Here is a 12,609-nt window from a genome sequence, read left to right as displayed (position 1 = left end):
AGTGCAAAAATATTTTTTATAAAATATTTTTCATGATACATAATTTACTAAAAATATATTTTGTTAAATCTAAGAATGAATCATAACTTGGTACCTGATTTTAATATAATTATGCATGATGGAAAATCATTATTATTATTAAAAAGAAAACAAAATTAATAGACGCTATACAAATTAAAAAGGTTATCACCTATTTTATTGTAGGAAGGTCAACATCTTACTAAATTATTACATGCCACTAAAGGAACTTAGTTAACATATAAACCTACTTATACATGTATAGAATTATTATTACTTATTATTTATTAACAGCACTACAAGCGTACAAAATACTATACGGTAATTAGTTTGGAGTTTAAAACTCCAGTCTATGGGTATTTTATCATTATTATTTTCTATACGTATCATGTAACTTTGTATAAATAAAACTTCGGATATTTCATTATATGCGTAATTAACTTAAATAAATAACATTAAACTTACAAATACATAGATAAAAATATAATATTATACAAATCAATATAAACACATAAATGACAAATTATAATTTTATTGTTTACAAAATGACTAACAATTAAATCCAATGAAGTTCACATTATGGGAGTTAGTAAATAATTAAGTTATTGATTTAAAAAAATGAAACTATAATTAACATTTAAGTTTGAGTGATTTGGTAAAATTTAGACTTCCAAATTTTGCATAACATAAAAAATTTCAATTAGAAAACAAAAATTTAACCTGAGTAGTCCTCAAAAATATAAACATCTATAATATTCATACCATCACTACAAGAAAACAGCTCTATTGCCACGCTTTTAAAGCGTGGCGAAAAGCTGAAAAAAGCGTGGCGATAGCTTTTCGCTACGCTTTTTGAGCTATCGCCACGCTTTTGAAAGGGTGACCTATGAAAGGGTGGCGGTTGCTCTATCGCCACGCTTTTCGTGACCTATCGCCACGCTTTAATTTTTGCCACGCTTTTGCAGATTGTCACGCTTAAAAATGTGGCCGTATGTGATAGATACGGCCACGCTTTAAAAGCGTGGCGATAGCGAGATATACGGCCACGCTTTAAAAGCGTGGCGATAGCGAGAGATACGGCCACGCTTTAAAAGCGTGGCGATAGCGAGATATACGGCCACGCTTTAAAAGCGTGGCGATAGCCTTGTCAAATTTAAAAAAAAAAAATTTGACTTTACCTTCATTATTGCACAATATAAATTTTCAATCCTTTTTTATTACCAAACCTATAAATATAGTATGCAATTTTTATTATTAGACAAATTAAAACAACATATATAATTTTTGCCATAATTATTTTATACATTAATACTCAATACAAAACTTTCCAGGTTTTTTCAGTAACAAAAAAATTAGAAGCATTTATATATATTTGTTCATCTCTACAATTTATGAAAATTAAACCTAATGGTACTTGTATTTTTGCCCTAAGTTGAATCTATACACATGGTTATTAAACCCATTTAACACCAGGGTCCTCACTGCTTCAACTCCTTGCTCCAATGAAGTATCAATCTGTCAAAAAATATATATTTCCATCAAAATTCAATCAAGGAAGGAATAAAAAGGAACATAATTTACGACAAGTAATAAAATAATCACACAAATTCGAGGATTTTACTCTTCGAACTGCGTTTTGTAGGTTAGATCTGTCCAAATTTGTTAGGATCCATCAATAGTCTATTAACTACTATTAAGTTCAATAAGCAAAATAAGTTCTAAACTGTTCTCAAACTTGTAGAATATATTAACTATCATAACATGAGTGAAAGCGCAAAGTATTTACAAATATAAGCAGAAACTTGTAATGCAACAATAAAAGAACTAAACCAAGTGATGCTAGGTTGAAAGCCAGGAAGTATAACCTGTTTTCGCTCCACTAAACTGAACTTCTGCAGAAGAAAAGCTTTCACATCCATATTTCCAGGAGGATTTCCGATTCCTATAAACAGAAATATTAAACATACTACTAATGAATAAACTAGACACCATATCAAGTCATCAAGTGATAGGAGATAAGTGGAAAGGAACTAACCTATGGAAAGCCAAGGAAACTCACGGGAACCATCCAAATAGCCCATTACATTTTTCAACCTGCAACAATCTAACACCAATTATATAGGAATTTATGTTCCATTACAACAGGACATAAACACAAAAATATTATACGATATCCCAAATTTATAAACCATGTAACAAAAAAATTCAACAAGAATTACCCATTGTGGTAACCATGTCCGCCTTTAGGTTGAAGCCTTAAAACACCATTTGGAAGGCTCATTTCATCATAAACCTACATAAAAATTCCCACTAACTTTTAAGGAACTTGTACATTGTCATCGCTGACTACTTTCAACTAGAAGTAAGGTTAGAAAAACATACTAGTAGAATATGACGCAGGGATACTTGATAATATGTAGCAAGAGGCCCAGCCTTTAGGAATATTACAAGCAAGAAAAATTAGGGAAATAAATGAGAGAGAGAGGGGGGCTAACAGTAACAATCCATAAGTCATTTGTATGAATGTGAGACACAAAAATGTAATATCAACATATACAAAAAAAAGTAGTAAATCAGATAGATGGTTTACTTGATTCGTTACCAATTTCACCAAGTGTACATGTGTATATCGTATAAAATCTAGCAATTTATGTGATGAAATGAAACTAACTGATTCGCCACTAAAGTTCATGTATGTTTGAGCCTTTGCTAGCAAAATTGGTACATCTCCTATAGAACCTGTATAAGATCACAGAAGAAAAGACAACTCAATGCTAAAGTTACCAAGATAAATGAAGCCAATAAACTTGGAGGAGGAAAAGAGGGAGAAAATATTAATAAGAATAAAATCATTCCTGGGTAATTTTTTACCTATTCCAATCAATGCCATAGACTGTATTGTGTTCATCCGAATCCCTTGTGCTTTAGAAATGCTATTGATTACTTCAAATCCCACCTAACAGATAGTAGGGAAAAAAATATTCATACCACATCAAGAGAAGATTATTGTTCTTTTAAGAACTTTTAAAAACTTTTGGTGAATAACCAATTACATTGTGCCTAGTTCCATGGTATTTACTTCCAAGGTTACCCAAGCCTACGACAAGCCAAGGAGTATACTCCACTTTAGTAGCTCCACTTTATATATAAGTTGTTCAGTGATTGAAGCATCGCTTGATGGCTCAATTGGTTATTATCTCACTAAGTACAACTTGATCAAACAAATTAGAAGCATTTATATATAAATATAAATTAAAGCTTTAATTTCAAAAAGTAGAAAATAACAGCTGCATAGTTCACAGTTGAAAATAATCATGTGTAAATTTAGCCCCCGTTTTACTCCACTCCAAAGACATAATACTACACATTCAATGTTCCTTTATTCATTCTATTTCAGTCCCAACAAAACAAGGAGATCAAAGTTACCTGTTACAGAAACACAATGTGCCCATCCAGCAGCTGCTTTTACAATAGACACTTCAGGCAGAAGAGGGAAAGGCTCTGGAGTTTCCTTTTGCAGAAAAACTAGAAAATGTTAGTTGACTAACAAAGAAGCAACAAAGACTTCATGAGAACAGTGTCATGGTTATGCATTACCCCGTGCTTCCCAGATGTAACATAGCTTTGGCCTAAGTCATCTGTTGAACCCCATGTTATGAACTTTCCAGAATCTGATTAAGGAAAGAGTTAAAAATAAATAAATAAATAAAATAAGAGCAATGATAAATCATTTAAGCAAATATAGTGTACAAAAACTAAAAGTAAATTACGAATACAATCATCTCACAAATAAAAACACACAAATAGCGTTTAACTCAAGTTGATTATGACAGAAACATAAAGAAGTAAGAACAACAATGTATTCCGTCGGAGAGTAAATGGAGAAGAAATTGATAAATATATTTTCTCTTTTAAAAAAAAATAAATACGAAGAGGGTAAAACTCTGTCCCTCAAGTTTCAACAATCTAACAAAATAACAAGGAAAGAAAAAAAATTAGCTTATGGTTGTAGCTGGAGCAAATAGCAATTGACGATGAAATTTTCAAGGCCCAGAAAATTCCTAAAAAGAAAAATGGAGGAGAGGAAGAGACCTCACGGTGGCGAAGGGAATCTGAGTTGACGAGGACGTCGACGATGTGACCAACGCTCCGCGGAAGGGTTTCTTTTGGCCATCAACGGAGGGCTTGCTACGGACGGTGAGCGCCGAGAGAGTCACCACGAACGAGAGTCACCGCCGAAGGAGCACCGATGATGGGAGTTCCGGAAGAGAGAGTGACGACGGAGGCATTGCAAGCGCTGGGGTTCTTTGAAGGGCTGGGGTGAGGGGCTGGGGTTCTTCGCGGACGGCTGGGGTTCTTGTAAGCTTTTAGGGTTCATCGAAGTGAAAAGGGTTCTTTGAAGAGAGAGGGGTTTTTAATTTCGAAGAATGAAGGAGAAGAACGCAGCGTTTAGAATCATAAAGGAACGCTGCGTTTTGTTTTTGAGAGGACCTTTTGGCCACGCTTTTGAAGCGTGCCAAAAGAGTTCTAGGAAACGGCCACGCTTTTAAAACGTCACTATAACAAAATCCTGTTGTCACATTTTAAAAGCGTGGCTGTTTCAATCTATGGCTACGTTTTTTAAGCGTGGCAAAAAAAAAAACGTGGCCAAATCTCGAATTAATTGCCACCTTCATCAAAGCGTGGCCATAGACCCTTTTCGCCACGCTTTTTAAGCGTAGAAAAAAAAACGTGGCCAAATCTCTAATCAATCGCCACCCCTCATAAAAACGTAGCCATTGACCATTTTTGGCCACGCTTTTAAAGCGTGGCAAGAAAAAAGCGTGGCCATAGACCTTTTTTCTTGTAGTGCATACACACATATTGATTCTTATTTTTTATTTTTTTTGTCTGTGGATTGATCCTTAAATGAATTCATTTACTTTACTTCCTAATATTTCTTAACCTTCAAACATGCATCCCAACACTATAAACTAATCAAACTCTTTTTTTTTTTTCCGATAAAAAACCAATCAAACTCCACCCAATTGGGCCCAATCCTACAAACCTAAACTAAAGCTCCAGTAGGGTTAACATTTTTTTCTCACTCACTTCATTTCATGGAAACCGACGCTACAAAGAAATTACCGGCCCAATCTATCTTTTTAACCAAAGCCCAATATCTCCACTCTACACGCTAATACTATTCAGCGCAGCATACTTATACTTAATCTCTTGGGCATATTTTTAATTATTAAAAAATAAGGGGTACAACGAAAACTAAACCTTCTATTGTAGAGCTCTCATCCTCACCACATAATAGACATCTTCTAAGAAAGATATTGTAGCACCTTCTTCAACTTTCCCAACCATAGATAATTCCAATTTCTTATAAAAAAACAAGTAACCTCTTATAAAAATAGATATTGAAATTAATTAAATAATATTATTTAAATAAAAAAATTGATTTAAAGTTAAAAATTTAAAGGACAAGTAACATTTTTTTTAATTAATTTCCAAAAAAATAGGCATAGGTTTATTTATTTGATTTTTCTTTTTTGTTAGACAATGAAGATTGTTTCTTTTTTTTTGTTTCCTACGGTATTTCTCCAACCCAACAGGTTAAGGACTAATCCGTCGCGGATCTGAGCTTCATTTGAGGGTCTGTCGCTGGTCAATGGGCACAAAGCGGGATTCGAACCTCCAACACTTACTTAAGCGGATGAGTGAGTTAACTACTTGACCAACCCAAATTAGTTAGACAATGAAAATTGTTGAAGATACCAAAAGAAAAACTGAAAAAGTATTAATTTGGGCCAACCTACTATCATCTTGAAAACATAAAAAACCATGTCTACGGTCAATCTAATTGCAGGCTGGGCTCATGACCAAAAACATCCTAGGCTGGGCTCTGATAAATATTGGCAATCCATATGATTTTTTTTTTTAAAAAAAGCAGGAAGAGAAAAGAAATAATCCACCACAATGAAAACTTTCCAAATTTGTTTCTACTTTCTATAGTTATTAGTTACTGTTTACTACCCACCCTTCTTCTAAAATAATCCTCGGTACTCGGTAGTTAAGACTTAACACTTGAGTGAGTTGAGTCAGTCATCAGTATCAGTTGTATGGTATGCCATCCATGTAACGTTACGTTACTGGAATTTTCTTTCTATTCCCACTCCTATAAGCTATTCTCAATTAATTACTAAAATTGAGTGTGTGCTAACTTCGAAAATGCTTATTTATCTACTGATGTGCAAACAAAGTGTTATTCTAAAGTGAAAGAATGCAAGCAAAAGAGATCGTTTAATTTGCCTTAAGAAAAACAAATAATAAAAACCTTGCTAAAATAATATAATAGGCACCTAGTGGTAGTAGAGAGTGTTAGTCAAAGATATACATAACATTATAAAATTGAAGTGAACCTTAGCTTGGTGGGGAACCACGTATCGGCGTCCTCCAAATCTGAAATCTCAAAAGTCCAAATGGCTTAACCTAATTACCCGTCAAATTAAATTTGCATTTTCAGCCAACCATATATGGCAGCACCACTTCAATCCAAATTCCAAGTTAGCACCAATTCCATTTCCAGGCTCTGTACCAAACCAATACGCGCAAATGATTAAAGGAAGAATATTGAAGTTGATGCAACTCAATTGAATAATACCAGTTTAAAATAATTAGATAATATTAAATTAAATAAAATAATTTTGAATAATTTTCTAATGTGATAAGCAATATAAAATTGTGAAGCAAATGAAGGATGGACGTGGCAACCACTTGGAAGTTGTTAAGTTCCTATACCTCTATTATCTCTATGTATGTGCTTCAATTTTATGTTGTGATCTCAAACCTTCATTAGCCACAAAGATGAAAGAAGATCCATTGATGAATTCTTCATCATTAGCTTCAGCTGCAAGGGAAGTGTTCTACCTCATCACCCTCACACTTCTCACACTCCTTTTACCCCTCTCCTTCCTCCTTCTATCAAGGCTCTCTACTCTTCAATACTACCTTCAAACCCTCACTTTCTATTACCACCATTATTCACCACCTTATCTTCTCTCCCTTGCACTTCGTATTGGTCCTTCTCTTCTCTGCATTCTTGTCTCCATTCTCACTGTTGCATCCTTGATCTATGGCTTCACCGGTGGTAACATCACCCTTTTCACATATTCTTCTTCTTCTTCTTCTTTTAAGCCTCGTCTCTACACTGCGTGGATTCTTCTTTGCGCGTTCCAAGTTTGTGTTGGGTTAGGCATTGAAGGAAGCATTCAAGCTGGTTTTTACGACGATGACGGCGACTCGGGTCCCGGCGTTAAGAGGAGCCTCTTGAGCAGGGTGGTGTTCCTCTTGGGGCTGCACGAGACAACACATGTTTGGTCCAAGATGGTGGTGAGGCCGGTGGTGGATGACACGGTGTTCGGGGTGGAAGCAAGAAAGGAGAGATTGGTTGAGAGGGTGGTGATGGCGGCGAGCCTAGGAAGCTTGTGGTGGTGGAAGATGAGGGAGGATGTAGAGACATTGGTGGTGATGGGTGAGGTAAAGAAGGAACAGTTTATGGATGTGGGAATGGGTGATTTTGTTGGATGGTGTTTGTATTATGTCACTGTCATAATTGGGATCATTAAGATTCTCAAGGCTCTTATGTGGATCTTCATGATTTCCCTCTCTAGAAGAAGAACAACAAGGATTTCCATGGTGGAAACTAGTGAGGACAATGACGCCAAGGTGTAAAAGTAAAACTTAAGCAATATTCTCTATTTTTTCTTTTTTCTTTTCATACCCAAATTTGTTGTATTAGGGACATGAAAGTAATATTCTTATGGGCACCCAAAATAAATTAAAAACAAAAAAAAAATATTGTTATACCTTTTTGCTGAGTTATAACAGATTTGTATTGGATATTTGTATATTAACAACACCACTTTGTATAGTATAAAGGATTATGATGGTTGCATCTTTGACATATGCAACTCAATGATCAGATTTTCAAAATACTAAGTCTTGGACGAAATTATTAATAGTAAATATTTTGAAGTGATATTTCTTTCCAAGGATTGCAATAGATTCTTTAATTAGGATCTGACACACAAAAATCTTGAGTAAAAATTTTTTTCATACATTAAGTCCATTCATTTACCTAATAATAGATCTTAATTTCTTTTTTTCAAGTAATGTTATTAAATAGCTAATGAATTATAACTCAAATAATATAGTCTCTTTATATTTACCTAAGAATTCGCGGATTCAAATTTTCCTATTTTTGGTATAAAAAAAATAATGTTATTAAGTATATTCTTTCACTATATTTTTTTAAGTTAAACTTAAAAAATACGTGGAAGAAATTAAAATATTAAATAATAATAAAAAATTGAGATGATTTGGTTCCTTCATAACTCCATCTCGTGTTTTTTTTTTTTTTTTTTGTGGACTTCTCCACCCCCTATTCTAGTGAATTAGATACCTATGGGCTTGTATTGAGAATGGGGAATAGTTCATAGCCCATTATTGGAAGAAGTGATTGAAATTAACGTTAGCCCAGCTGCAGCTTAGTCCACCGCAATCTGGTTCTGTTGGCCTAAAAGGCTAAAACCACTGCCATACGGCAATTCACAACTGTAAACAAATGATTCATTCAACTGTACAAAAAAATAAAAATAAAAATACACACACAAAGTCTTGTTGGCAATAGGTAGCAATTAACTAATACTCTAATGAATTATACCAACAACAAAAAGCCTAATACTCTAATGATCGTCCAAAATAAAAATAACTAATATTTTATTAGTATAATGTGGCTAAGATTTTAGTTGAAATGACAAATTATGATGGCTCATCTCATAATATGCTGCATCCATATTTGAAACTTGGCGAAGGCCGAATAATAGATGGAAACTCTTAAGTTTTATGTGTAAGTGTATAATTTGGATAAATTTACGATGTTGTAATGTCTATAATTAGAAGTTGTTTAAAAAACTCAATTTATATTAGTATAAATATTTAATAATTATACTAAATGTATATTAAAATCAATAATTAGTATAGAATACATATAAAAATATAAAATATATATTTAAAATAAGTTAAATTATACTTATATTTATATACAAATATATGATGACTGTTTTTAGTGATTGATTTTAGTGTATAAATAATATTTTTTATATTTAAAATGTAATCAATCTTTTTTACGCACAGGTGTATAGTTTCCTAAGACAGCACAGCAGGGCAAAATCTTGTTTGAATATTTTTTCGGTGTCTAATCTTGTTTCAATATTTCAATATTAATAATGCGAGAATGTTTTAGGTGTTTTAAGAATAAATAAGCGTTTTTGTTCCACTTTATTCATATTGTGATACATCAATAATACTAGAGAAAAAAAGAGTTTGTTTAAAAAACATAAGCTTTTTAAACTTTTAAATTTAATTTTAAATAATAAAAATGAGTAACAATACAATATCCTAAACATAATTAAAATAAACCGAAAATTCTCATGAGTACCTAAATTTTCATAATAATACCATCAATCATAGAATATTCCCATAATTTATTTGCTGATATACTGATAAAAATATGTTTAAAAAAAAGAAAAAATGTAGATAAAATCTAATTGATTTGGACATTTTGGTTGCTTCCCTGTTTCATTGGATGCAGTCGTCGGTCAAACGCTCATCCTTAATTTATCCCTCCATCGTTCTCTTGAATTGAATTTAAAATACTAACTTTTTTTTTTCTCATGTATACAAATCCTCCCGGTGTAGGTATTATGCATTGTTTGGATCTTGACCATTTTTACAATAAAGACAAATTTATAGCAGACCACGATCAATTAAAAATGCTTTGTCGTGTAATCGTTAAAATTGATCATCACATTATTATAGGATAAAGTATAGTAATTCACTTAAGTAAAAGTGTCACTTTATTTCATTTTATGATGATAAGAATATAAATTATAAAACTAGTATATAGAAAATAAAAAGTTTTAGACTCCTTTTATGTATAGGAAAAATGCTTAAATATTAATTAGGGACGAAGGTAAGTGTTAGCTGAGGGGGGCAATGGCCCTCAAATTAAAAATTTTAATATATAAAAGTCATTAATTTTTATATTAGTCCTTTTTAATTTTTTTTTTAAAATTATATTTTTATGTTGACTCTTTTCTAAGAATTATTCTAACTCCACTCCAGATATTAATATTCAAGTTTATGGTTGTTTTTTTTTAAGAGTGAAATGAGAAGTTGAGTTAAGATTGATTGAGAAAAGTTTTTTTTAAAAGAGAATATAAAAAACACTAGAAAAGAGAAGAGAAAAAGCTTTTTTTGCACATATACAAAATTGTTTCTGTAAATTAATCATCGCAAATTTGTTAACTGTTAGATCAAGTTTAAATTCGGACAATGTGTTTTAGACTCCTAGTTTTTCATTTTCACCTTCTGATTTTTAATATCGAGTTTGTAGTTGGAGATATTAATTACGCAACAGCAACCCTATTTTACGGTATTTTTATCTTCTTGGCTCTTATTCTGTAAGGTTTAATGCTTTGGTTATTTGGCTTATTCTATGCATATTTTGTGCAATAATTTGTGATTCTCTTATACTGTATTTGATCATAATGAAGTTATTTTCTTGTTCATGGTAACTCGTGATTTTTACTTCTCACATTAAGGAGATTTTTCACGTTAAAAATTTTGGTATGTTTTTTTTTTTTATTTTTGATTTTTCTGTGCATTTTTTACTGCTATTGGTGTGTTAATTTGCTACTGCCATTTATTTATGAGTAGATATTATTGCTTCTCTAATTCTTACAAGAAAAAAATTGTGTGTTTTATTCCTATCATTTGGCATCAGAACTCAGTTTTAGACATTTCGTTATAACTTAGTTGAAAGATAAAGAAAAATAATTCTACTAGATAGGATGATAAATTTGAATGACACTAATTATCATCTATGGAAGGACAGAATAAAATATTTATTGTTTATCAAAAATCTACATTTACCTATATTTATTACACATAAACAAGAGTCTAAAACATACGAAGAATGGGAGTTTGAAATTTGAATATCAACAAGTGTGTGATTTTATTAGGCAATGGATGGATGATAATGTTTATAATTAAATTGCTAATGAAATTCATGTTAGGATTTTGTGGAATCAAATTGAATTCTTGTATGCTTTCAAGTCCGGCAATAATAAATTATACTTATTGTATGTTGATGAATTTGAGATAGAAGGACGAATTGCTAGTATTAGATTACTTAAATAAATTTTAAGGGATTTTTGATTAGTTGTTAAGCATGAGAATCAAGTTTAAAGATGATGTTCATAAATTGTGGTTGCTAAATACTCTATCGAATTCTTGAAAAATATTTCATATATCTCTTATTAATTCTGCTCTGAATAGTAAAGTGACCATACAACTTGTTAAATGTGTCATTTTAAATGAAGAGATGAGAAAGAAGACGCAGAATTTTTTCATCACACTTTGAAATGCTACTCACTGAAAACGCGAAGAAAAATCACAGCAGATGTAAAAAAGGTAGAGGTAAAAGCAGGAGTAAATCGAAGTCAATATATAGAAATATTGAGTGTCATTACTGTCATAAAATGGGTCATGTCCAAAAATATTTCTTTCTTTGAAAAAAAGAGAACAAAGGTAAGCAAAAAAAGAAGGATGTTGATGGTAATGATCATATATTTTCTATTTCAAATGATCTTCTTATTGTTGATATTGTTGATTATGAGTATAAGATCAATCTTATTTATGATGATGAGTTTAACTGGGCAATTAATGATGGTGCTTTAATACATATTTATTAAAAAAAAAATTCTTCACTTCTTATACTTCAGACAATTTTGAAGTGCTTAAGAATGGTAATGATTGTTTGGTTATGGTGATTGATATAGGAGATGTTTGTTTTGAGACTAATATTGGAATGAAGTTGCAACTCAAAGATGTTAAACATGTTCTATATATTTGCTTAAATTTGGTTTCAATTAAAAGACTTGATAATGAAGGCTTTGTAACCACTTTTAATTTTGGACAAAGAGAGATATGTATTGTTTTGTAATAGTCAAAGTGCTATACATCTAGAAAAAAAAAAAAACTTTTCATTCTCAATCCAAACATATTGATGTGAGGTATCACTGGATACATGATGTTTTAGATATTGAGTTGGTGGAACTTGAAAAAGTTCACACTAATGAGTATAGTTCTAATATGATGACCAAGGCAATTACCAAGGTGGAAGTTTGAAACTTGTTGTTTAATTGCCAGATTGGTAATTACCTCCACATAATCTTGAGGGGGAGATTTATTGGATTTTGGGATCTTTTCCTAAGTGGAAAAAGGACCCAAATATTATAGTATCCAAGTCTATGGTTGCTCTTTGTTGAGAGTAAAGTGGTTGAAGTTGAGTTAGAGTTGATCGAGAGAGGGTCTTATTTAAGATAGAATAGAAAAATACTTGAAAAGAGAAGAGAGAGCCATTTTCGTACATACACAAAATTGTCGTTGTAAATTAGCCACTGCAGCAGATTCATCAATCATTTGAACGAACTCAAATTTGGACAGTGTGTTTCAGACATCTAATTCTTCATTTTCACC

At 31.9% G+C, this 12,609-nt stretch overlaps 2 protein-coding genes across 2 annotated transcripts; one reads left to right on the top strand and one right to left on the bottom strand.

The window, feature by feature from the left end:
- Positions 1–1,422: 1,422 nt before the first annotated feature.
- On the bottom strand, positions 1,423–3,167 carry LOC148554583 (chloroplastic group IIB intron splicing facilitator CRS2-B, chloroplastic-like). The gene is made up of 8 exons (XM_088491659.1): positions 3,072–3,167; positions 2,890–2,974; positions 2,609–2,757; positions 2,401–2,451; positions 2,238–2,311; positions 2,054–2,112; positions 1,884–1,960; positions 1,423–1,533 (listed from the first exon to the last, which is right to left on the bottom strand). The coding sequence occupies exons 2-8, from the start codon at positions 2,924–2,926 to the stop codon at positions 1,423–1,425; spliced, it is 558 nt and encodes a 185-aa protein (XP_088347785.1). The 5' UTR covers positions 2,927–2,974; positions 3,072–3,167.
- A 3,608-nt stretch (positions 3,168–6,775) lies between these two features.
- On the top strand, positions 6,776–8,044 carry LOC107648047 (uncharacterized). Its single transcript, XM_016352071.3, has one exon. The coding sequence runs from the start codon at positions 6,871–6,873 to the stop codon at positions 7,735–7,737; it is 867 nt and encodes a 288-aa protein (XP_016207557.1). The 5' UTR covers positions 6,776–6,870; the 3' UTR covers positions 7,738–8,044.
- The last annotated feature ends 4,565 nt before the right edge of the window (positions 8,045–12,609 follow it).

This window comes from Arachis ipaensis, chromosome B6, assembly GCF_059453495.1.
Source record: "Arachis ipaensis isolate K30076 ecotype BB chromosome B6, ASM5945349v1, whole genome shotgun sequence".
Classification (NCBI taxonomy): Eukaryota; Viridiplantae; Streptophyta; class Magnoliopsida; order Fabales; family Fabaceae; genus Arachis; species Arachis ipaensis.
Note: the sequence above shows the minus strand (reverse complement) of the source record. Positions and strands in the feature narration are given on the sequence as shown.